Consider the following 27,964-nt stretch of genomic DNA (forward strand, 5'->3'; position numbering starts at 1 on the left):
GCGACAGAAAAAACATGTAAACACATTTGATAAAAGATTGGTTTGCATGTAAAACATTGGAAGTTGCATGTAGGCTTAAGATGGAAGCTGATATCTAGACACAGATCCTGAGGAATGAAGAATCGGAGCGAGAGTTGGTGTGAGCCTTTGCAGTGGGAGTGTCTTTGTGGACTGGAAATACTTGTGGCTTTACATACATGGGAAATGTGACATCTTCTCTCATGCATTCATGTCTATGAAGTGGCATTTCCAGGGTGGACCCAAATATCTTTACCTCCTGTTAGGTCCAGCAACATAAGCCGGGAGAACAGACTCATGAGCTGTACAGGTTATCCTGCATGAGCGAGTCAGGAGAAAGCAGGCAGGAAGTCATATTAGACCTCCAGGGAGACTACAGGAAGTCGGAGTGGTCATTATTGACCCAAACAAGATACAGTGAGTTTGCTCACGTTTCATTTACTAGACTTTGTATAATATCACCTTGATTTTTTTTTTTTAAAGAGATCACAACGACAATCAAAAAAGCTCAAAGATTGACTTTAAGTGAATAGAGAAATTCAAAATCACCATACTACCACTGGTTTTTTGACTCCGTTAATAAAGGCTCAGTCACATTTTGTTCTGAAGCATTTATACGAGTCATAGCCGCTCCGATGCTTCAGACAGTAGCAACTTCTAGCAGACAGCTCTCGCGTAAACAAGCTTTGGCCACATTCATGACGGGGCTGACTCAGGACAGTGAGGACTGCCTTCGCAGCAGTTTAGGAAGAGAACGTTAAAAAAAATTAGAATCGCAAGAGAAGGAAGGGAGGGAAACGGAAAGGAACGATGGGTGCATCCCTGGGTGTGTACGGGGAAGGAAACTCACTCCCATTGCCCAGGGGGAGGAGAACATTTCCATTCCCTGCCGTTATGCAACGGATTTGATTTGTGTCCGGCTCGAAAGTCACACAGCATGGAACACTGGGAACAGATTTATGTTTCAAAACGTTTCAAAGGTTTTCCTGGCATTTCAGATTAGAAATGGTAATTCTACCATCACTGCCGTCAGGACTACATTTTCCATTTTTCTTATGAGAAAACACAGAAGAGTGGACACTGCCGAAGGTCACCGCTCAACGATACAGTAAATGGTTACGCATCTGGACCACAGCTGGACCGCTACAGAACAGTTGGATTAAAGTTGTCCTAAATTATGACAGAGAGCAAAGGGAAGACGAAAACAGACGGAGAGAAAAAGAGGGCAGAGAGCAAAGCAGAGCGAACATTAATCTCGTGTCTGTGAGTATTGTACAATCCAGATGTTGGCCTAGTAGAGTCGATTCAATTTGGCAGATACGCTGTGCGCTACATCCTCGCAACAAATCATCACAGGTGGACACAACGCATGTTTGTTCATTCCTATATTTTGAAAATGTGGGACATAATATATGAGCATCATAAAAAAAATCATAGAAATGGGAAATTTATCCTTTACATCTTTATAAACGTCTCCGCAGATTGCTCCCATATGCCACTTTTCCCCACAGTAAACACTCACTGTTATCAGCTTGGACGCGTAAATGCCAGCGTAGTTGTCCCTGAACAACCTCACACTTGGCTTCTCTTTGTAGAAACAAAAGGTTCATTTTGGTTTACTGAGCTGCCACCAATGAGAAATGAACCAAAGGACCGGACCTACTCAGGCAAACCCACTTTAAATGATCAAACCACGAGAGCAATTGCTCATTTGATGATAAAAGGTATTAGGAGGGAATGGTCCTGACAAACAAAAATAAAGCTGTTGATGTTTTTTGGTGTGCCGCCAGACTTCACACATGGCCAATATATCAACTATGCATGCAAGCCTAGAAGTTCTTGGGGTGGAGGGGGTAGGGGGGGGGGAGCTTAAAAGTGCACTGTGATCCAAAGAGCAGACCTACAACACATGCAGCTGCTGCCAGATGCAAAATGTATAGTTAAACTGAAGTGATGCTTACACTGTGACGATCAGCAGCGATTGTTTCCAGATTCGCACTGGGCTTTTATTTGGGTTTATGACAAACTCAATGGCAGGTTTACTATTAACACTTTCTCCAGGCTGAGCTGTGCATCTGACAGAACAGACTTCAGTGTTTACACAAGAGAACCAAGAATGGAAAACCACACATGCTTGTCTTGTTACAGTAGTTTCTTGATCTACAGGCCGAGGACTATATGTCATGTCAATTTTTGCTTCACTGCCGGCCCCACAGGTCATACAGGTGCATTTTGCAAAACACAAAAGAGACACGGTTGCTTAATGGTTTGAGATCTTTGCAGGACAGAGTCATCCCTCTGTAGATAACCTCACATAAAAAAAGCAATCAAAGGAAAAAAAAAAAAGATGCCACTTGACAATACGATGGAATTCATGGCATCACAAAAACCAAAGGTTTTGAATCACTTCCCTTTACACACATGAACTTTAATTAAATGTAATAATCTGGTGCAACTCTTTGGAGCTAGCTTCAACTCTCCTGCTTTCACAAGTTTGTGAGAACAGCTACAAGGTGGCCTGGATCAGTCTCCCCTATAACTCATCCTAGCAGACAGATTTGTGTGGAGTTTTGTCATCTCTACACAAAAGTCATTTATGCATGCCCTTATGGATTTTGCTTTATGGCTTGAATTTTTAGAACAAGCCATTCCGGTGCAAATGTTTGCAGAAGCAGCATGCATGCCAAGGTGCTTGACTTTATTCCCCTGTGGCGAAGAAACTAACTGGACTCTATACTGGACAGAATAACGTAAATGTGGTGAATGCTACACAGTTAAACATGGTTTCTATTCCCCAATAAGTAAAAGGCATTTACCTTTGGTTTAAGATTAAACAAAAAAGGGATAAAAAGTTGCAGATTTAAATTTTCTTTCATAAATCCCCCCTATTTCCTCCCCAGCCCCACTCCACAAATACAGTGGTTGCTGACTGTGCAGCGTGTCACCTACTGACACAGTAAAAAGAGACCCCATTATGCATATGAGACGTGTAGGTGGTTTACTTTTTTCACTTGGCCCAGATCTGTCAATCCCATTTCAAAAAGTCCACCGAGTCTTGTTCCCCTAGTCAGGAAACACTTTCAAAACAATAATCCCCCGTCTCCCGTTTCCATGGAAACTCACTATGTTATGTATTATTTCTCTGTCCTTCCTGCCCTTCTCTTCCCGACATCCGCTCGAGCTCTCTGCTTAAGTTACAAACAGGGAACCCAGGATGGCTGTCTCCAGGAGGTCTGGTTGAACCAGTGTTTGGATGACTTGTCAAAACTGTGTCACGTTGTCTGCTGCCTCATCGGTGAAACAGACATCGAGAGGCCAGGTGCCCTTGGTTTCAGAAAATATGTTCATGCATAGGTCATGGAAAAAGAAGACATGAATTAAGTTGACAGGCACTGGGCGATCGACCTACAGGAAATTCCTTTTATCTTTTCAAACTTTATAGCAAGAGAGGATCGTAGCCTGCATGTATGGAAAGCTGTTTCGTTTTTTTTTCTTTCCTCCAATAAAAGCAGATGTTTTCAGTGTTTTCTTGGTTGGGAAAGAAAAATCCAGGAGTTTTATAAATCGGTGGCAAATAATTTTGGCTTTCTTCCGCCTCACTTAGGCATCTGTTTTGCTTTCATCTTAATTTTACCCCAGAAGAAGCCGCGGATCGTTCAGTCCTCTTAACCACGAGGATTGCTGCTGTGATTTGGCTAAATGCTCCCATATGACGAGCAGGCAGGAAAAACTCAAAACAGTCTCTGATTGTTTTATTATATTCTTTTTATTAAAGTCAAAGCAGAATTGATGCAAAAGTATCTCTGCAAAGCCTTGACTTGTATCACACATGTGAACTGTTGTTTTACATGTTCAGAGAGGCCAGACGGTCTTTCACTTTATGTAAAAGAAGAAAAAAAAAAAAATCAACAGACACAAATGATGGTATAATTATTGCAACCTCATTACTACATTTTGTTCAATCTTGACAATAAATATCTTGAGCTACTGTTGTTTAATGGTTTACACGTTCCAAGTGCATACCAGAAGGCCTACAATGCAAACCTGTTGTCCGTCTTGTCAGTTAGCTAAAAAGAAAAAATCCACTTTTTTCAATATTTCCTGAATTTAAATCCACAGCGAAGGGACACATCCTGCAGACAGACTTTTAGTTTTCTCTGAGAAGTTAGACATGCCACAGGCTGCCCTGCAGGCACACCATTAGACATAATGTTGGGAGGGATAGCATAAAGCAGGAAATCCGAGGCCAAAGGGAAGCGAGAAGGGTGCTACGATGAAATCAGACAAGACTGACAGCGAGAGCATGACACAGGAAGTGAGCAAACGGACAAACACAGCACAGCCCTGTTCTTCCATGGCAGCTGAAACTCACTTCAGAGCTCTCCATTCTGACAGCTGTGCCCTGATCTCTCTCCACTGCCTGGGCACATGTCGGCACAACGATCCCCATCTGGCACTGGTGCAAACGCCAAGCTTCTGCCAGTAAGCGTGATCTGTGCACGAGACGTGCACTGTGTTCGTCTGAGTTTGATGATGGGGGTTGGGTCATGGCCTCAGCCAACCATCAAGACAACTTCCGCAAGACTCAAGCATTTTAATTCTTGCCTCTAATCCTATTTGTTCAGGATAATGAGCAACACGCAAACTATCGGGCTGCAAGCCAAGAAGGAAAACAGTAAGAAGAGTCTTGTTCTACTTTTAGTGAAAGGCATGTCACGCATTATGCTTCAACGCAGGTTAATTTGTTTCGATGATTCAATTCAAAACTTTAAATTCATAATGACATGAAGTCATAACACACAGTTATGTATTCCGGGTGTTTGTTTCTGTTAATTATGATGATTGGGTTGTCTGAATGCTGAAAGATTACACACGACCGCTACAAGTGGGCTGTAGTTTGCAACAGTTATGTAATTTCAATATTATGAATAACAAAATTATGGGTAAAGCTGCAGACTTAACAGTTGCCCAGCCAAACATCACTGACAATGTAGAGCAAAATTTTAAGTATATTAATGGAAAGTTGAGAGGAAAAAAAAAGTTGCACACGCAACTGAATTAACTCCTTAACTTAATTTCTTTTATTTAACTTTTGTTTTACCAGGATTAAAAAAAAGAAACAAAACTTGAGATTAAATGTCTGACCTTCAAGAGCCACCACACTACATGGGCTCCAATTTTCACATTCCTTGCATTAATCATCTCCTTAACCAGAGACTCCATTAAAATCATTTTATCTGGGTCAATGTGAAAAACTAGTGGACTGTTGTTCAGTAGTAAATGTATATGAAATAAAAGTGTTTTCAGATGAAAATTAATTTTGCATTTCATTCAGAAAATAAGGTCACAGAGTCTGAAGAAGCACCGTTTCCAAGTTGCTTCTCAAGCAGAGAGACATTTCTACAGTCGGTGGTGATTTGGGGAGCCTGTTCATCTGCGGCAGAATGAGGCTATTAAAGAAACTTGGTCCACAGTGTTTCATCAAGTCCAAAGTCAACACAGCCATCCTCTACCAGGAAATTTTAGAGCAGTTCACGCTTCCTTCTGTTAAAAAGTCTCGTGAAGATGCTCCTTTCATTTTCTCCTTTCAACTAAGATACGTGAATACAATACTCAATCAACAAATATAGTCTTGTTCCTTGTCAGAATAATCTTTCTGTGTTAAAAAATCATTTCATTGGTCCTGTGTGATCTAATTTCATGAGAAATTGATGACCACAAAGTTCTGTGTGCAATGAATGTATGTTTAGTTGCTGTTATGAGTAAAGTTGTCGATGTGATGCAAATGAATATTCAACCTAGTAAAATGAATTCAGAAAAAAATCCAAACTAAGAATTTTGTATAAATCTGTACATGAACTGTGCAAAAAGAATTAGAGCAAAATAAAAGAAAATGGCATATGTGGTGTCAAACACCAGAACTTTTTTTTCCATCAGAGACAAACGTTTTCATTTTTACTCACCACCAGTTCAGAAAAGCGGGCATGCAGCTCCTCTGCAGGTGGCATGGGGGAGCTGAACTCCAGCAGCTGCAGCGGCACGGTGTCCTTAAGGTTGATCTCCGGTGGCTCACTGCTTCCAAAGCAGCACAGGAAGCCCAGGCCCGCCCGTGTCCTCTTCCTGGGAGGCATAGTGGCTACGGTGGCGAAGCTGGCAGTGGTGGTGCTGAACCAGGAAGGTAAAGGACGGGGCCAAGGGACAAGGGAGGGGGGAGTGGAAAGGATGACGAGACTGCTATCTGGGGGGCATGATCTGGAAAAGAACGAAGAAAAACGGAGAGGATTAGAGATACTGACAATCCCAGATGGCCAATGTCATCTGTATTTACTGAATACATTCTTGGTTAATGAAGATTTAAGCTGTTTGGTCTGTGTTTTTTTTCTCTCGGGAATCTTTATTTATTTATTTATTTTTTATTTCAGAGACTGAGAGGCGATACCCATTTCCAGCAGCCTGATATTGTTTGGAAAAAACACGCGAGCAACCTACACCACATCCAAACAAACATCACTAAGCCACCTGCAGAAACTGCGTCAAGGGAAAAAAAAAAAATCCAAGCAAGAAGTGGCTTTTACAAGCCAGGGTGGGGATTTTGTTGCTGGCTAACCAAAAAAGGCACTTTGAAATGCAGGAATCGGCACAACATTATCATTTTGTCAGTGGTTGCAACTTTACCACAGCAAAGAAATCTCTTGTTTAAGAGGTACAATGTTGGATCTGCAGCGGACACATGACTCTACTGCATGAGCAAAGATGTGCCACAGTGCTTTGAATAGAGCATTGGTGGTTCCTGCTTAATACATTCTAGTCTTTTCAGTATAGAAAGCAAAAATATCGTGACCAATCTCTGCTGAGAAGTTACCTCAGCTCTTCTTTATGCATCAGTTTACCACATTTGTGAATGAATGGACCACACTTATGTTATGCAAATATCTCAAGCGTGCAAATCCAGTATGAGTACTTGACCGAGAAATCAATTTTGAAGCAACAGAATGTTAATGGAATCTTAAAGCTTGCACCACATTTAAAATATAAAATGTCTATAAATGTTACGGGCTCTCTCTTAATATTTTTACGTAACCTTTAAGGAACCAAGTACGTCCTGAAACCGTGCACCCATGTTTAATGAGGCAGTCAAATTTTATAACTTCAGTATCCACAAAAAGCGAGCCCAATATGCTGTATCCTGACTGAGCATGAATCTCTACCATCTCTTGCTCAGTGTAGGGCTTTTTACTGAGCTGTCTAAAATTAGCAGCATGGTAAATTCTTTATGAACGTTCTAGGCCCTCAACAGGAACATGAGAAGAAAGAGAAAAAGGAAGATAAAACCCCACCACATTTCCATTTTTCCTTTTTACTGCTCGTTTTGACCAACTCTTTCAGTCTCCAATCTGGAGCTGTGAACCCACATTCAGCTTTCATCTTGTTGCCGTTTCCGTGACATGCTCATCATTGTTATGGACCCGCTCAAAGACCGAGCTGACGGTAAAAATGCTTCTACCATAAATAAAACGTTTAATTCACTTATAAACATATGCGGTCTATAGAAAACTTGGAAGCAACCATGGTAACTTTATTCTTACGCTCATAAAAGTGACCAGTTTTAATTCTTGAAAATTACACATAAAATCCATACATTTCTGATATAACATATACTATTATATTTTGATCAATTATAAAAGTAAAAATAAAAAAAATCAGATGATAGTTTAAGACAGAAAAAAACCAAACATCTTTTGTAGAACTAGTGGCCTTTATTGACAGACACTAAACAGGAAATTGTCAGACTGAGAAGTGTGGAAGATGTACATCAAATTCCCCAAATCAGGAATAAAACCGTGGACTGGTTTGTTTCAGAACAATAGCTTCTGTGAATGTGATGCCAGTCTTACATTTACACCACAAGCCAAAGGTTTTAAGATATCAGTAGTTATCAGAGACTCCAGTCTCTTCATAGTTTTTTCTATTATATTTTACAATTTTTCTAAAACAGCACCAAAAGAAACATGTAATTTATTTAATTAGGAAAACGAATGCAGTTTGGGAAGAGGTACAAAAGCATCAAAATAATAATTACATCACTCCTAAAAAGATTCTTAAAGCAGAGCAGCCAAATGTACAACGGGTGTAGCTGGGGTTTGAATATTTTACATTTTCATTATTTCATTTTTTCATGCTTACAAGTATTGTTTATAATGTTTAGTATCAATGTAAATGATTAACTTGCATTATTTTTATTCAGTAACATTTTAATGAATTCTTATGTTTCACTGTTTTTATTCCCGTTTTCCAAAGTGCTTTTTTTTTATTTCCATTTGTGGTGTGCATCCATAACAGCCTCGCTCTGCCCTCCTCTTTCCCGTCATCACAATGCCCCCACCTCTCCCTGTGAGCGTTAGCATGTGGGTCATTAAAGTTAATATTGTGTGGGCAACAAGGTCAGTGAGATTCCCTCCAGCTGGAAAAATTATATTTGGCATGAGATGGATGTCACTTTACATCTACAGTAGCAGCAGCCAACCAAATCTTCCTTCAGAGCGGTCCTTTTCATTTCTATGATTGCAAACAACAATCTCACGATGCTGATTGTGATTTCATATATTATGCAGCTCCACGCGTTGGAGGTTTATTTAAGTTATTCATTTAATTCTGACAACTCAAAACATCAAGGCTTTTTTCTGGATGTCTTTTTGTCTTCTTTTTTTTTGTTTTACAATTTCTTCTCCAATATATTAACGCAGTTTAATATGTGGTAAATTTAACCTTGTAGCCTATTGCCAGTTTTCACAAGCACCTGAGATCGCAAAGGTAGCTGTTGATTTAAGACGGTCGAGTTGCTCTTTGAAATCCTGCAATCTATAAACCGGCATAACAACTACTTCAATGAAAAAGCCCTGTGCAAACTCTTAGCTGTAATATCATCACTGCTCCTGAAGCGGTAGTTGCTAGAAGATAAATAAATAAAAATCTGAAAATAAAAGCTCACAATGTAAGTATCCAAACAACTAATTGTATAGCATTAATTATGGTAATTAACTAAAATTATGTCAGAAAGGCAATGTGTACCCCTACTTCAACCCCTAACAGGAATAGCAGTTAAATTATGCATTACATATTACGCACAGATACACATTTTGGTAAAATAATTAAAAAAAATAAACTGTTAAGTTTGATAACTTTGACTTAGCAGCAGTAAGTTTTTATAGTGGCAAACAATGTTTTGTTGCTGTAAACAATCAGTGGAGATTATTAAATCCCTTCAGCGTAACACACAGCCTAACCCTCCTGTCCTCTGTCTCTTAGTGTCTGTTTTTATCTTCTCTCTCCCACCAGAATCCACGTGCAGGCAGTCCTCACTCAGCACCAGTCCAATTGGCCTGATTCCAGCTCAGAGGAAGCGGGCCCGGGACTCCAAACACACACACAGCATACATTATATAGAGTCAGAATTATATACAGTTAGAAATTTAAGAACCGGCTGTTTATGTAACCTTCATCTGCATGCAATGTCACTCCAGATTGACCGTGTCCACTGCCATCTGACCATCTCTGGGCTTCTCATTTCCCCCCTCTCTATCGTCTTCCATTATTCCTCTGTTTCAGGCTAAATCAGAGTGACAGTTCCCTGCAACAACCCTCCCACTGATGGTAACATCTGTCATTTTTCCTTGCCACTGCTTACCATTCACTTATTCCATCTTTAATCCTCCTCCTTCTGTTTCCTGTCTGTTACCGAATCCTCAGCTCTGGGCTACTGTGTTTTATTCTGGAAGTGGTTTTGTACAAATACACTTACTGTTATTTTGTGGGACTGATATGCTGATAGGTCCTATTTATGGGCATAGTTTGCTTACTTTCCTTTAACATATCCACTCTAAAAATCAAAAATAATTAGTGCACTTTTGCTTTTAAGGACACCAAGTCCATCACAATTTGAGGTTTGTTTAAGGCACAGATAAAACCAAAAGTTAAATGAATCACACAACCAAGTGTTTTCACAAAGTGATCAATTCAGACATCACCTGATTTTAGTCGTTCCACCGCCTCTATTAACTTCCATCTTCCCTACAGCTACTATTTAAAAAGGAGTGCCTCAAGGTTGTGCTATGGGATCCATTATTTACCATTGACATGCAAATCTCTTGTTAAATTAACTTCCAATAACGCAAATAGAGGTCCCTTTTTGTCCATCCTATAAAATAGACATGTCAAATGTTGGTCCTGAAGAGACCTATTATTGAATCGCTAATTAGATTGAATCATCTTCATTTATTACTACTCCTACAATGGCCGTGCACCTGTTTACAGAGTTTTTTTTTTACATGGACTGCAAAATTGGTCACCTTGCGCAATAAATAAGTGAATATTTAAAAACACAATAACAAACAGGGCACCAACAATTTAAGGTTTGACACTACAATATTGGCTCATACTGGACTCCATACTCTTGTTTGAGTTTTCCATAAACCTTTAGTCAATTCCTAAAATCATAACAAAAACTCCAAGTATGTTTAGTTTTGCGTCTGCAATCATTTGTACGATATTTATACATGTACAATCTTCCACCCAAACAGCTGTAACAAAGCCTTGCACAGCAAAGAGGAAAACTTTCCTAACCTTAACTACACCAAGTTTCAGCTAGGTTTTGAATTAATGAAATATTAATTTTAATTTGACACACACTTGTTTTTCCTATTTCCCTTCAGTACCTTTCTGAGATCCTATGCATTTAACCTGACTTTACAATAAAACACACACTGATGAGAACACAGCAGCCAAGTGGGAGAATTTTATCTCCATGCAATTCTTCACGTAAAAATCAATTCCACATATAGTGACGGCAAGCACAATGCAAACACAGTACACTATATCAAAACATCTTAATATAAGCATGTCAACTTAGAGCCCAAATATACGCATGTACACACACGTTAGATGTTTTAGTAAAAAATTGTGGAAAGCCCTGAAGCAAAGCCCGTGTTGTCGCACCTGTTTTGATTCAAGAGGGTTTGAGGAGCAGCTAAGCAAGAAGACGGACGCAAATGATGGCCGTAAAGGGAGATGCTGCTGCCACTTTGTATTCAGATCTCTACTTCATCTTCTCCTCCCAGTCGTTGGGAAGTAGGTCAGTGGAAGAGAAGGAGGAAGGTGCGGCAAAGAATGGGCTGCAGCTCCTGCTTCAACGTCCATTGTATAGAAAAAGGCGTGTACGAAAAGCATTTGTGTCAACTTTAATTCTCTCATTGCCATCTTACACAGACATAGGTACAATGTTTGCAGGAGAAAAAAAAAACACATTAACCTTTTCAATCTATCTAAAAAATTTACAACAACAATTTGCGCATGCATTTGGATTTCATTAAAGAAAGCACATAATTCAGTTAGAATAGTTTGTTAAATGACAGAAACTTTGAAACTTTCATTCTCATATATCCACACCCTTCTTGAAACAATCTCAAACCAACAGCCATGGAGTCTAAGAGGTTTTCCGACCATATTCTAAGTCGGAGGAAAGTAGAAAGAATGGGAGGAAGAACAAGCAGCAACAATAAAACTGGTAACACAGAGAAATATCAAAACCAACAAGACAGAATGACTGCATTTTTAAGGGGCACTGAATAAAAGATCACAGTTGAGGTTGTGGTTCACACTTTTTTTTTTTTTTCCCCCACACAATCGTTTTCTGGGTTCGGTTCCACAAATGAGAATCGTTCCTGCATGGTGTAGGCCATGGAAGGAGGAAGAGGAGGAGGAGGAAGAGTAGTCTGGTTTACGTAAGCAGCTGATACTGGGGATGGGGGAGCAGTGCCACGCTGGCACAAACATTCAAAATGTAAAGCAGATTAACAGATTTCATGTGTTATCTGGCAACATGGGGATAGAGATTTTATTACATACAAATATGTGATAACATGGCAGTTTCAGCCATTTTCTTTATAAATTAAATAGTAGTGCTAGAACAGGAAAGTTTAACTGTAGGAAAATGGATTATGGTTGATGGAAAAATTTGAAGAGATAAAAATCAAAAGTGAAACCTGACTGTATTAAACTTGAATTCCAGTCTAAACCACCTAGAGTAAAAAGAGACCTTAGATTTGAAGCATACATTAGCTGAAAACTGACCTTTAATGTTAGAGTAGAAATTAGGACTGGTCTTTAACTGGGCCAATATAACACATGGGTATGCTTTGATCTAAGCAGGCGTTCGTTCAACAACTGCTTTGTTCTTGTCATTTTTCCATATAGGCCAAATTAGTGGAATACAGTCCCAACAGCTTGTAATGTCTCTGTCACTTTTTTAGAAGCTTAATTAATTTAATTTCATCCACTTCAAATATACTGAAGACACTACTTCTTCGCATGAAAGTTTGCGGTGGTATCATAACAAAATACAAAAAGGTTTAAAGGGACATGAAGGGGTTAGGAATTATCTGTGCGTTGTCATAATGTGACACTGCTGTGTGAAAGCTGCATGTGTCCTTTGACATGAAAGTGAACTAGTCACTCATTAATTGAACATAAAGCAGCTATTCAGCCTGCCTTTGAGCTCAGTGGAGCCATGCCACTTTCTGACTGTCGCTGCCCCAGACTTGCCCCCTCCAAAAAAACCCCTCCTGCTCTCCCATCCGACTGTCTGTCTATTCAAAGAATGATGGAACAATCACTCAATTACCCCCCGAAAAAAGAAACGCTGCAAGACATACCAGCTTGTACACTGGAAGCACAATCCCTCGTGGAACCCACAAAATCTGTGGCCCACCCACAGGCCAACTTCTGAATTGTGTAGTTCATGCACACAACATACGTCTTAGCCCGTTATAGCCCAGCGTTAATCAGTTACATTAGAGCAACATATGTGTAAGCACTAAATCACTCCACCACAACACAGATGCACACATGGAAACGTACAAATATGCTGTCTGCTCTTTCTCACAACAAAAGCTAAAGTCATCTAGTTCATGTGCAACTTCCTCAATTACTTCAGCAGCTTGGGTGGGCAGATTAATCGAGAGAAACTGCAACATGTGATTGATCTGAAGCAACTGGCATTACTAATGACAAGATACACCGACAGTCTAAACAATTTAAATGCTAGAGACAAGCAGCACTAAATCCTCAAAATCTAAAGTGCATTCCTGTGTTATGAGTTCAACCACTGCTTCTAGTGAAGAGTCTCAATAGTTAGCAATGAGCTTCAGCCTGCACTAACGAATGACCCGAGCTGACAGCAGTGGAAGAACTGCCATTATTTCACGGTGCATTTGTAAGCGCTGCATTCCTGCGCTCACTTTGAAAGCACGCATTCTGCCTGGGATTTTCATGTTGGACAGCCAGCACTTTCATGAATCTCTACACAGTTTTGTCATGTGGACTTAGACAATAGGCCAGATGATTGGGTCTTAGTCGTTCTGCAGAAGCCCGGCACGGTAAGCAATGGCACTGCAGTTTTTAATTAAATTTCTGCTTCCTACAAAGCAAACAACCATATACCAGCATTACACTACTGAAATTCTGCTTTCCAAACCAAATATAAAAATGGTCTCGTATGATTTATTACACATTTGAAGAAGTAGCATACAAAAATTTATCACAGACTAGCAAAGGCTGTCAGAGCAAAATCAAAGCAATTGCAAATTAAATATCACCAAATTATGACATCACATGTCACACTGAGCTATGCTGTCTGCATTGACAAGGACTCACTCCCCTCAGCATGCTAGATGCTTTAAACTGAATGCAAAAAACAGAATTTTTGATTCCTTCAGCAAACCTGATCTTGGACTTGTCGGGAGCACTCAGTATTGATATTTTAGTCTTAGGTGGCCAGTTTATTCTTAATTATTAAAAAAGTAATGAATTGATATCAAAAGTTGCACACCCCATCTTTTACAAAATTACTGTTTATCTCACACCCTTTAGCTCAATACTTATGTATTCTTTAGAAGACCACATCCAAAGCAACATGCATGGACAAAAAACGTAATTAGACTTAATATTCCACATAACCACCTGCTTTTCCTCTGGTTTAGAGCTACATAGTCCATGCGTTCTATACACCGGCATAAATGTTAGGTTAAGAAACAGCCTGACAGCATATTTAGTCTAACACACAGGTGCTCTCCAAGGATTTTGGAGGTAGTTGATGTGCATGCTCTCTGCTCTTATGCCTATGCATCTTCCAAGAATTAGAAAAAGATCAGACCCTTCTATTCTTTTCACTCTCCTCTTTAATTATGCCTGAAAACTTTGTTTCATTCACTGCTTGCATTTTCCTTCTTTCATTTATTTTCTGAACTTCAGACAGTCAGAGAATTTTGCGAGGCAAAGAAAGCTGAGAATCTGTTCAACTTTTGAACTGGGAAAGACACCTTTAGACGGTGCCACCAGTGCATAGTCAGGGGCAAGGCTGTCTGGGTTGGAGGCAAAACACATGCATCAGGAAATCTCCTGGTGGAATGCTCCTTCTGAAACAACATGACCCTAAGGGACAGAGTTTCTCATGCTCCAGCCTTTCTTCATCTACCAAGTCGTCTACCAAGGCTAAACAATAGCTGGAGAACAATGTGAAAGGGGTTTAGAGCTAAGTCAAAGTCTTAAGACTAGAATGTAAAGCAGGCAGCTTAAGTATGAAAACACATTTAAAGTACTCTCATTTGTATCAGATCACATTATAATTAATTATTTTAATTGCTGCAATTGTTAGCATAACCTAACCATTTCCATACTTGCTCAAAGGCAAATGTTGTTTTACTAGCTTTTTGATGCATGTTGTTCCATTAACAAACAGCCAATGAAAGGGTAATTTCATATGAGAATTGTCACACATTTGTACAGTTCTCATTTAAAGAGAGCAATGGAAGAATCTGACAAATGAGAATCCAGACAGATAACGTGGCAATCCTTTCTTTTCTGTAGTGCACAATTTTAAAATTGTAAACTATGTAACCCAAGATGTTACAATTAAAGTTTGTGGTAGTCCACGGCACCCCAGAAAGGAGTCCAGGAAAGAAAAAGATCCAGTTCCAGTGTGTTGCTTCAACAGAGCCTTTATGTGAGCTGAATGAATTTGAACAAGCATTCAACCTTCATAATAAGTGTATTGCAGAGTCAGTCGGATTAAACAAAGCTCCGATACTGTCAAAAAGTAGAAGTGCAACTGCAGACATTACAAAACGCCATTTCTATATAGAATTTTAAAAGCAGCTCCAAACTACAGCCATATTACTGCACTCCTTTACAACAGAAAAATCTGGTTTTTGATATTGACACCAACTGTACCACAGATCAGATCAGGACATTCCTACTGATACAAGTTTTAGATAAATAGAAAAGGAATGGGATTCAGAAAAAGAGAGTGACTCAAGTTTTCTACACCTGTATGTAGCTTTGAGTAGCGCAAAAGGCTTCTTCTCCCCGCCACTCCCCCCCCACTTGTTGCTGAGCTGTGGTGGTCAGCTTTCTAAAAGAAGGCTACAGCATTTTTCACTCACTTACAACTAAAATACATTCAGCTGTTAGAAAATATTTTTGGGCAGTCAGACACATTAAAAGTACCATTGGAAATCAATGGGCAACATATCACCAGTGCAATCCAAGCACATACCTGGAGAACATAAATAGCTTATTTTTGCGTAACTCTATAAAAAGTGGAGGAACAAAATATATTTATTTCAAGAACTTGAAAACTAATAATGGGTGTGTGTTTCATTTTTGTTTAAGTAAATGTACAGAACTATTTCATAAAGGTAGTATATTACACAGTTTTATCAGCAGGGGGAATAACTGAATAACTTCTCTGTTATGAATAAAATCAACAACACTACTTGGGAAAAATCTCACACAGCCTCATGTTTAGTTGCTGAAAGCTACAGACAGATGACACTACCATATGCATGAGTCGTTAACTGAATGTAACATCTCCTTACATTGCAAGATACACAGCAAGATAATATAAATGTATTCCAAAATCAAATTAAATGTGCCTGAACATTGTTGTCACCAAATTATTACATTAACCTTTTTTCTTCATCGATCTAACAACATGCAAATGTAGTTGACCCCAACTTCTAAATGGATCTATTTTAAAATTACGTAATGTGTTCTTCGATTATAAAGTCTTCTACAACTGTCACTTGAGTATCCTCAGAGGTCTTATCGGCTGCAACGTCACCAAAAACACAAGACTGCGAGGCACGGTAAACCCAGTTCACCCATTAAACGGAAATGCTTCAACTAAAACCTCTGGAAAAAGAGTGGAGGAGATTTTCTTCAATCCTCCAGGGGTGTCATTAAAAGCTATTTCATTAAGTTTGATTCATCAAAAAAAAAAAAGAATGTCATTTCCTGTTGGAGGGAACATTCATTACTGGGACAGACCACATGAAACAGCAACCAGGAAAGTTGATACAGTGCTTCTGCTGATTTTAATGCTTTAACCAAAACAAAATCTTGAAGTTTGAAACAACAGCTGCCCTGCCACACTCAGGCGAATATTGTAAACATACCGGATGCCTGGATTCAAGCCAAGAACCAGACGAGACACAAGATCTTTGAAGGAAGCTGATAGTTCGTTTTCTGAAAAGGTAGTTTTTGCTTTTCCTTCAGAAACATCTTTAAAGATCTTTAGTAGCTTCTTAAACGTGACCTACAAAAGAAGGATTATGTCATCCAAATACAGAATGTGACTCTGGCAACAACAATGTTAAACTTGGTCCTGGATGAAGGTTACACTGCTGACCCAGTTCTCCACAGGGCATCGGGTGGATCTCTGCCCATCACACTGACTGGAGCACTTGCTATTAATATTGGGGCTGAGAGGGAAGTGGACCACACCACATTCCAAAGGTTCCCCAACATTCCCACATATTAACAGGGGTCGGAATGAAATCCAATACTTGGCATCCGTATCCCTCAAACCCCAAAGCACAATCCTGCCGTGTTAAATTGCCATCTTATTTCATCTTGGAGGAACGTGCCACAGTCACGAGGCCCGACTAAAGATATGTTATTATTTGCGGGGGGAAAAACCTGGCAGGGATACAGCCTCGGAGCCGGTTACCATGACTCTCAGGAGAGAAAGGATGCCGAACTTCCCAGAGACTCCATGTCCTTTCAGTACCCAAGGGTCCTTTCATTTTGAAAGAATTGCATTTGAACTCATTCAAATTACATAGATGCTTCTAACTTATGAAAAAATACTTTTGAACTAGAAAATAATAATAAATAAAAAAATATATATATTTGCAAGTTTGTTTTTGCACATGCTTTTTCCCATGTTCTCACAGCAGTTCCCTGTGGATTCACTACCTTGCCTTTGTTTGACTTTGAATTCTTTGCACCACGGTCCAAATAGCAACCAATATTCCCTGGGTAAGAGGTCAACAGCTGCAGCATTGAGGACTGGAGGCCTCTGGTTAATGTCTGGAATGCTCCTTTGGGATACATATAGCCAGGCAAAAAGGGACTTATCCCTGAAGTGAGCAGAACGTGCTTTTTCCTAAATAGCCTGCAGTAATGCTGTGCTGAATTGAGGCACTGTACGGAGGAGATATGCTTACACATCACAAGCTGCAGAAACTGTGTCACTGGCACAAATACAATAGTGTAATTTGCACTGAAGTGGGTGACCTTCTAGAGAGGGAGAGATGCATGCTACCTTTCTTAAGAAGTTGCAAACTATTCCTGGTCATTTATTCTAACTGATTTGCTGCAAACACAACATAAAAATTATGCTTAAGATCATATTAAAGCAGCTTTACCAAACATCATCCTGTTGTCTTCATCATCGAGTTGCCAGTTGGCTGCGGGAGGTTACCGTTTGTTCACGCTAATCCTGACAGATCAGTAGTACGTGATGAATTATGAATTGTGTCTTCTGTTTTAATTGTTTAGTTTTAGGTCTGTGTGTCAGCACCAACATGAGATAAAAGTGTTCTATTTATGAAAAGGTTTTAATGTACAGTGTGCAAATCCCATGCTGACATGCCTTGCACAGACTGTGATGCAAATATGTTCAGTCCTTTCAGGATATATGGAATGTGTGGCTGCCAGGCTGAATGCTGAGCTGACAACCAGCACCAAAGGCTTCGACCATGTGATTGATGTGCAATGAGCTACAGATGGATGCCTGAGATAGGCCTTTTGAACGCAAAAGACAATTTTAGCATCAATCTGTTCCAACTCCTTATAAGATTAGCCCTGAAAGAAAAACAAAAACAAAATAAAACAAGCAGATTACTGAACATTTGCAAAAATTCAGAGAAAATTACTTTCCCTGGAGCAAAACCTCTAGGAAGTATATCTAAAAATAAACCCCAGTGTATCACCAGTCTGCACCAGTAGATTTGGGGGTCCGACAGGAAGTGCTGTCAACATTGCTGAATACAGAGCTCAAACATTAAAACCACACACACTTCCCATCCATGCCTTCATTGTCGTTTTTGACCTAAAGCGTGCCCACAATTTACAACGTAAAACATAGACTGTTTATCATGGAGGAACAGAAGCCCTTTGTTGCCCTGCTGCTGCAGTTCTGCAGACCATCTAACTGTTTATTTTATAGTCAGCAGCAGTTCGGTTTTCCCTGGTGGGACTGAGCAAAAGGACAAAATGCACGGACAAACCGCATTAAACATCTTTTATGCAAGAGAGAACAAAGCTTTCCTCTACAGCCAGGAAAAGTTATAGGCATCAAAATCAAAAAAGTCCTACTTACTCAGTTCACAGACGGTGCACTAAGGGATGAATTTTCTTTTCTTCCCTTTACTACGACTCAAGAAAAAGAACCACTCCGCAAAGTACGTTTACAAAAGAGATTCAAAGCACTCCTGCATCTTCTGGATTCAGACCATTTATTTCAGATTCCATGTCTGGACTTAGTTTTAAAGGGGTTCTTGTGTTTCATCCACTTGCATTCCGAGCTTCTGAGTCGAGCCGTGGATTTCAGCTGACTGAGCTCAAAGCAAAGCGAAGCTGTTGACACTGTCCTCTCCAGCTCTCCCCCACCCTCTCCCTCTTTTGATTGCTCATCCCTCCTGCCCTCCCTTTCTGGATTCCAGCCCTAGCATATGACAGCATCCATGTGGATTTCAGTAACAAGGTGATAGACTTTCTGTGGCATGGAAGTACAGTACAGATGTGAGGCCAGGGGAGAAAGTGAGACAAGAGGAAATGACCCTCGGTGGTTCGTATTTCCCACAATGCATGCAATCGCAACTCCACCCGAGACATTCCTTCTCTGAGGGAACAGAAAGGCAAGACCAAGACATACCACAAAGAGTTGCCCAAAGGAAAGCCACCTTCCTGTTGTTGGAATCCTGTTGTTAGCGCAACAGCACAAAACATAACATGGCATTTTTAATTGGAACTAACATCTGTGAACCAGCCAGGAAACAGATTTTCCTGAGATCCAATCAGTGTTCAATGAGAAGGCAAGACGCATGCTAGATAGTGATAATGATAATAAAAAATAAAAGAAACACTCAGCTGGCTTTGTCAAGTTCATGGCATTAACTCAGTCTAAAGCTATGCACGGAATTGCAGGGGGGAGGGTCATGTCATAGACATGTCTGAGAAGCAAAGGTCAAGCTAGGATAAAAGTGAGAGGTTAGTGGGAGCAAAGATCAACACCAAAAATTCCCAACTGCACTAGTTAGGACTGACAGCATTCTGCGCATTGCCCCCGAAAAACCTAGAGCCATTCAGCTTTAAAAGGCCATGTAAACAGGATTCGAAAACAAAGCATTATGAACTTTTGAACTAAATATAAAAACCGAGAACCGTGCTAAAGCCTGTGCTTTAACACGGTTCTCAGTATTGATTCTACATTTTGGTATAATGCCAAAAAAAAAAACACCCCTTAAATGCGTTTATTTATTTTATTTTATTTTTTCACAAAAATGTTTCAGGTCAAACAAATTTCAAAATCAGACAGATATAACCTCATTAAATACATATGCCGATTTCCACAAGTAAGAAAAGTAGTTACATGTGGAAGGTGCACATCTCGTTGCATCTGGTTTAAAGAAAAAAATAAATAAAGGGGATGTCTAAAGTCAGACAATGTTCTTTTAGTGTGATAATCTGGATGACTTGCCAGAATTGATAGAACAATGCATTTTGCTCTATACCAGAAAATCCTGTAAGAAATTGTACAGTGCATTAGGTTTGTGATATTAAGCACAATGGCACTTAATTTATTCAGTAAGGCAATAATCCAAATCACTCTTTAAAGTTCACTTTTGAGAGGCTAAAAATGTAAGAACTTGAAATGGCCTAGTCAAAGTCTGTACATAAATTTAATTTAGATACTGTGGCATGACCTCAAATAGCCTGGTTATGTTAAATAATAATAATAATAATAATAATAATAATAATAATAAATAACTTCAAATGGAGCTGAACTAATGCTACAAAAATACCTCCAGTGAGTACAAGGCTGATTACCAGTTATTTCAAATGCTAAATGGCAGCTATTGCCGCCAAGAATGACAGAACCAGTTATTAGGTTTATGGGGCAATTACTTTTCACATAGGGCCATGTTGGTTTGGATAGCATCATTTTCATAGTAAATAAAATCACTTGAAAACAGCTTTGTATTCATTTTCCTCAGGTTATCTTTTCTGATGCAAAACAAAAAAAGAATAATTTATTGAGGATGTACATTTCCTTTCAGGTTACAAATGACAAAACATTTGTAAACTGAACTTCAGAAAAAAGTTCAGTTTACAAACCGCCTTATCCCTTCAGTGATTAATAAATAAACATTTTACTAATAGGCTTACGCAAAACACAATTAGATTAAATACTCAAATAAGATTAGAGTCAGATTTGTATGCTTTACTCTTCATTTGCAGCTTTTCTTTTCAGATTACTTTATATTATAGATTATATTTTATGAAGAAAATGCATCTTAAGCTACCCCAGCATGTGGCATGACATGGAACTGACTACTTATAAAAGGTAATTATTTACAGTTATGCTTTCATCTCATTTTTGTTTGCTTAATTCTTTACTAATTTATGCAGAAAGGCAGTTTTCTTTCTAGAATCTTCCTTCTGTCTTTCTGCCTTTTCTGACTTTATTTTAAACACCACAGCGATACTGAAAAAAAAGCATTTATCACATTCAGCGCTGTGGAACAACGTCCGTACAGAAGAGCGGTATGTTAGCAAGTAGATATGATCCATTCACTGACTGAAAAAAAAAGCATGTCATTTTTAGTCTTCAGCTAACCACAATCAATCAATATTTGCCCATTTGGCAACCAATAAATGAGCGCATAAAAACTCCAGCTCCAATCGCCAGTCAATTTGTCAGTGGATCTCTACTGATTACTTTGGCTTTTCAAAAATAACTGCAAATATATTACTTGAAAGGTGCTGTATAACAGAATCTATTGCTAAAATAACAACAGATATCGGTTCCGTTTGACACAAAGATGTATTGTCACACACAAAGTGGAGACATTTAAAAGCAAAGAGAATGTGGAGGAAAAATGGGTGATTATAATGCTATTTTTCTTTTTTTTTTTTCCTCAGGGGACACAAGACAGATGACACCAAGTCACAGGCAGTAATGCCTGAGTCCATTCCTAAGCAAGCCCTTGGGATGTATCCATTAACCCAGCAAGGAGAAGCAGGCTTATCTCCGAGACGTCCACTTCCGCTCCTGCGATTCTCCTCTCTCTTTCACAGCTGCATCACTTCCACTTTCTCTCCAGGGTTACCTCACTATTCCCAAACCTCCGAAGGATACTCCTAGGAAGCCCCCCGCAGGAATAGGCTAAGCTCCAGCTCCAGTCTGGCTAAGTGCACTTGGACTACTCCTGTATCATCCATCAAAACCTGGTAATTGAGGCAAATGGAGCCAGTTTCACATGCTTGAGATAAGTATCATACCCCCATCCCACCACATTATAAGGCCATCTGCTCTATTATTTTTTGAGGATATGTTTGGGTTTATTTTTCGTACTCAGCCCTCATCTATATTTCCATATTGTCACTTGTCATTCAAAGATATGAAAGTGATACCGATTCAGAAACGGGTTTTATGGTAGACTGGCATAGCCACTCAATCAGCTGCACTAGAGTAATAGTCTGCATAGTCTGCAAAGAAACAGCCTTTAAGTTCCAGAGAAGTTGGCATTTCATTCAAGCTCCTCGTTGAAGAAAAGCTTCAAATTCTCCTCCAAGCGAGCCGCTCTTAAGAGCCAACATGGCATGCAGTCATGTTTCACAACATGCCACTCCTCGCAGTATTATTTAGGGTTCTTCTGGACCAGACAGCTCTTCATTTAAGTTTGTTTTGTTTAAGCCAGGAATTCCTCACGGCAGCACTTTGCACACAACCAACCCTTTCACGCCCGCGCAGAGATAAATTGCCACCGAGAAAAGTACCACTGCTGTCACAAAGCCTGAACTCTTGACAGTGCAAATGTGAGGGCACATCCTGTGTACATGGACTAATTGTATGGTAGCTATAAATCACAATTGCTGGGAGCTCTATTCCATCCATCTTTATAAAGTAATCACAGCAAGGCAGCAAACAATAAATCAAAATGTAATGATCGTATCCTTGTGGTGACTCTTCACACTCCGCAGGTACTTACTCTCTACTTTTGACTTCAATCTCTCTTAACTTTCTATATGTAATTGTAAAAACAAGGGAACCTACATTTAACTTCAAGTCCAAGATTACTTATCATAAACACATTTTCTTTCTTTTGCTAAAAGTAATGGGCATATGAAGGGTTCCTTTGTCGAGGAGGCAGACTTAGTCAGGTCAAAGATCATCCAACCGCCAGCTCCCACAGTACGTCTTGTGTCTGTGTGGATGTGTGCCAGCTAAATGCTGTTATGTTTGGACAATGGCTCAGCTTTCCGCAGACTGATTCATGATAGCCTCATCATGTTAACCGATGATGTAATACTTTGATCGCTGGGCATGAAGGGCATCAGTATTAGTCTTTGATTGACCGTGCAATGATTTCATTCAGCTTAGCAGTGATAATAAAAAGGCTGTATTCAGATTTCTGGTTTTCCCCTTTCCAGTGTGATAGATCAGTTTTTAAGCAACCGTGAAGGGTAAATGCTCTCACACAAAGAGGGTAGCAGCTGAACAATACCAATGCTTTGTTGGTAGACCAAGGGTCTATTTATTTCAAAAGATCTTTTGAAAAAAAGAATAAAAAATTACCGCTGTGTGCTTTTGCGAAAGAATAAGCAAGCAAAACTCACTGGTTTTGCAGCAAAAACCAAAACTGGACGTTTCAGACATGCTTGCAAGAACACAAAAATGTTCTTGCAAGCATTTTTGCTTGCAAGAACAAGCAAAAATGCTTGTTCTTGTATTTTTGCTTGTGAAAAACCAATACTTTTTCACAAAATATTGGTTGTGAAAAATGTAAAAGCAGTTAAAATCCAGTAATACTAGCGTAGTTTGCAGCACGTTCAAGCTTTTGTGAGATGGATGGATAGAAAATATTCCAAACTCCATTTTATTTTTGTACTGCTTATGCAGTCTAGGAAAATATCTAGAGACTCCATACGTATCCAGATCTAACCAGGTTGCATATGGAGTCCTGTTAACTGACTTTTTATTTATTTTTTTTTCTTTAGCCAAATGAATTAAACAGCTGATGAATCAGACAGAAGTCTTAATGGGACAGGAACCGTAAGAGCGTTTTCAGATATAAAACAATCAAGCTGCTAAGCAATGCACATTACAAGTATAACGATGTGAATATTCAAGCTTGGAAGCCATCTGTTGGGAGTTTTCACATGTAATAGTGAACTTTAAATACAGAATGGAACCTTTAAAAGTGGATACAGTTTCTTCATAATAGGCAACACCTTAAGGAGTTCGAAATATGAGATGTTAGGTACAAAGGGTCCACATGAAAACCATACCGCCTATACAACGACTTTTATTTCACAGCTCCCCTTTGGCCACTATAACCCAGGTGTGTTCACTATAAAGAGAACAACAGTGACTGACAGTATAGTAATGTAAAAAACTGAAGACTTTCCTCTTTTTCCAGATGCTTTCATTTTTTTAAAAAGTCATTATTAATTTGGCAGCATGTGGTCTTCCATATATAAAGGAATCAATTTCAGCTGTGCAACCGACACTGTAATTTCTAACATTTACTTACAGTATATGACCGTCCAAATCCAGACACCAGTCTGAACCCAAAGTTTAAATCTACCTTCCAAGTTCAATAATAATAATGTCTGTTCTTAGAACCGATCCAAAGCTTCATAAATCAAGGCATCCTCACAGGTTCATGTGTGGTGAAGAATGTCTGGGAAGGGTGACAAAAATGTTTAGATCTGTTTTCAACACTGGAGATAAAATATCTGCCCACGGCTCCGTGTGAGACCAACACTCAGGGTCAAGACTGTCACAGAATCTCAATAAAACGAGGAGTCATGCCCTACAAACAGGTGTGTCTGCATTCATGGCCTCCCTCCCCCCCCTTATTCTTGACCCCTGTGCTCTAGTTATTGGCGTGAAACTCTTAAAAGGCCAGCAACTTCAGCGGTGGACCAAACAACAAAGGTCAATTTTCTTTAGATTCCAGCAGCAGCGTTATAATAGTTGATTTAAAGAATAAGAGTAAGATGAAGCACACGACACAAATAAAAAAACTCAAAAATGCATTCTGAAAAAGAGAATTTGACAGTCGACACCAAAAGAAAAGTTTTCAGACCAATACTGGGAACTTTCATCTGGATCAGTGGACAAATAAGCATGCAAAGATCACAATAACATGAGCCCTTCAAATTTATAACATCTGCAGTTTTTACCACGATGTAATGGTACTTCTTGCATTTCAGAGTCAAAACAACTTTAAGCTTCATTTCTTTATTGAACTAAACTGTGCAAGAACATTTAGAGACGGCAGAATAGCAATCTTAGTAGTCTGTAATTATATTTCTAGATTTTGTTTAGTAGCTATGCATGTAAAATTGACATTAGTAGCCTTAATTTTAAGTTACTTGTTCTAAAGTTTAATTGCACAATATACAACATTGATTACTTAACTAAGATTAATAGCTAGGACAAACATTTGCAGAAACAAAGCGTGCTTTTCAAAAATGATGCTCTTGTTCTGAATAACCAACAGGTCCAATCAAACCCATGGAAACTAGTGATGAAAATAAGCATAAAGTTAACTTATTTTTCCATTGTGCCCTTATTTTTAATGTGTTGTAATGCTAGGAATGATAGATGGGTGTTGCACTTTGCTGGAGTGAATCTTTTGAGCTCTCTTGGGATGTCAGAAGAATAACAAACACTTCCTGTTTATCTCTGCACTTGCTGGAACAGTCTGTTCTGATCTACTGCTCATTCCAACCATGATTCTGCAGTTATTACTTATGGGTGCAAAGGAGAGCTCGACAATATGTAATCTGAGAAGAAGGGCACAAAGAGCAAATTTAAGAACTGATCGTGGAATGCCCATTGTCTGCTTCCTCCAGCACCAGTAATTTTGTTTTGCAAAATGAACTACATACTCATAAATAAAATGGATTTTAAACTGTTGACAAACACATGTTGCCACATTTCAGCTGACCTTTGTCTTGACATAATCACTCAAAAACAGGGAGTCCATCTGCAAAGCTGCCTCATAAACAGAGGGAAAGGTCAGACATCAAAAGCTAAATTTAGCTGAGGGGCTCCCTGAACATCATCTACCAGCTTATTATGTACAGATGTAGGTATCAAGCTGTTGTCTGCTGAGTCAACACATCCTCCAGTGGTTACATGTAGAGACAAAGAGGTTTGCAAGATGCTTAAGTTTCAGGACTAGGTCAGAACTACTCCAGTGCCTTAAGCTGATAAGCAAAGTCAGCCCGGCCTGCAGGAAGCTATCAGACCTGTATGTACACAGACGGAATGAGTGTTGATTACACCCAACTTAAACTGATAAGAGCCGCAATCTTAATTAGTGGCTCCATTCTTTTCCATATGTGTCACTGAAGTTAGAGGGATATCAACACCACAAATTTTCCCAGGCTTTAAAATTGCCACTGGGCTACAGAGCTGCAGCACTTAGAGAGATTTCAGAAAAATTGTCATGCTAACGAGTTAAAATTGTCAATGGAAATGAAGTCAAGAAATGGATGATGAATCTATAAACAAATTCATAAATAGAGGTTTGTGGTACAAAACATGGCTTCTACTCAGTTTTTCTCATTTGTTAAGTTGTACCCCGACCCTATGATTGGCCCCAGCTACAGAGCTTTGTAAGCATTTTCATACCCCCTGAACATTATCTTTTTGTGAGAATAGAACCATAATCTTTAAAGTTAGTTCATTGCAATTTATTATGATAGAGCAAAATAAATCTGCCTGTAATTGTAACATAGAAGCAAGACATGGTTTACAAAATATTTAACCAATTAAAATCTGTCAATGTTGTCTAGAACCAACGTTCTCTGCAAGTCTTTTAGGGGATGTTTCTAACAGTTTAGCACATCCTCTTTGTAAAATAGCCAAATCTGAGTCTGATTGGATGGAGAACACCAATTTCCAAGTTTTCCACTGATTCTTAATTGTATTTGTATTGTGATGGTTTAAGAGCCTTGGGTTTGGCATATTTGTTCATCACTATAATGTGGTGTTTGGGTTAACTCATTACAGTTGCATCTGAGAGGTGGGTTTGACAGAAATAAAAGTTGGCTTCCATAAGGCGCTTTAGGACTCGCTCATCTTTTTCTCTCTCTCTGGGAGGCTGGCTTTCCAAATGGGTAATGTTTCTAGTTACACCTCTTTTTTTCTGTGTCATTCAATCTTACCAGCAAGTCAGGTAGAATGTATTTTCTTTTCACAGTGAACAGTTTTTTGACATCAATAAATTTGAGCAAGTTAATCTTTGTCTGTGGAGTCTCCTATTTTGTTGCCAACTATGAGCCAAGTTGGTAACAGTATGGGTTATAATCATGTTGGAGTCTAGACTGCAGACTTTTGCAATTGTTTTCTAGTTCCATCCATCTACCTATGAAATGTGACCTCCTGTCTGTCCCTGTCGATGAAAGAATCTTCACCAGCATTTTTGACGTAGCCGAAAAAAATAGATATTGGTCTCCACAGATCAGACCAGATCTTCTTCTAGGTGTTTGAAGAATCCCCTGCATGGGGGATTTTCACATCCACCTGAAGAATATTGCTTCCAAGTATATCGTGGCTTTACACAGTTTTTAAATGTAATATTTCCTAGCTCAAAACCTCATTTTGTCCAGTTGACTTTAATAAAATATGACAGGATATGGCCCCTGATCACACTAAAATAACTTTGAACAGCCTCCTGCAAGTACAAATCAACTATAGGCCTCCATAACCACAGCTGGTAACAGCAGACTATTAGTGGATTGTTGAAAATTTCTTGAAATCGTGTGTTGCCAAAGCAAGTACCAAATAAACATTGGAATATGAAAAGCCTGGTGGTTAGTGGCTCCTTTTGGACCTGACCTTTTTGGTAGGAAACAACCCAAAATACAAATGCACAGAATGTTCCAAGGAAGTGACATAGCCAGCACCTGAGAACCTCACATTTACTTTCACCCTTAAATAAAATTATGCTCTAATTTTCTTTGGTTATAAACAGCAATTAGGACACAACTCTTAAAAAGCTACAACATAAACACAGAAATCACAGTAATCCTATAGGTATGCATGTTTATGTGAACTAGCATGACCAAATAAACAGATGGAAGTGTGGGAGCACACATTCAGCCTTCTCGCCGTTGTGTGCTTAAGAGAGACAATATAAATATATTCAGTATCACTACACGCCGCGTGGAGTGTTGCTAGAGAGCAGAGGTGGAAGGGGAGGTGTCGCTTAGGGATCCATCGAGCACCACTCACCCACGCGAGTGGTAAACGATTGCGTTGATTAAAGCCAGCTGGGCTCCAAGTGGGCTCCTTCGACTGGAA

At 39.3% G+C, this 27,964-nt stretch overlaps 1 protein-coding gene across 5 annotated transcripts in view; it reads right to left on the bottom strand.

Moving 5' to 3' along the window:
• The window catches only part of daam2 (dishevelled associated activator of morphogenesis 2), a 102,636-nt gene that overhangs the window by 59,474 nt on the left and 15,198 nt on the right, over nucleotides 1-27,964 (bottom strand). For 4 of the 5 annotated variants that reach the window (XM_081602905.1, XM_081602906.1, XM_081602903.1 and 1 more), the window contains exon 2: nucleotides 5,982-6,270. In XM_081602905.1, coding sequence (XP_081459031.1) covers nucleotides 5,982-6,149 — 168 coding nt within the window. In that variant the 5' untranslated portion in view covers nucleotides 6,150-6,270. Of the gene's footprint in view, nucleotides 1-5,981; nucleotides 6,271-18,736; nucleotides 18,973-27,964 lie in introns of those variants that run through there. The other variant, XM_081602904.1, reaches the window with a different exon arrangement.

Source organism: Poecilia reticulata, chromosome 22, assembly GCF_904066995.2.
Source record: "Poecilia reticulata chromosome 22, P_reticulata-male-v2, whole genome shotgun sequence".
Taxonomy (NCBI): domain Eukaryota; kingdom Metazoa; phylum Chordata; class Actinopteri; order Cyprinodontiformes; family Poeciliidae; genus Poecilia; species Poecilia reticulata.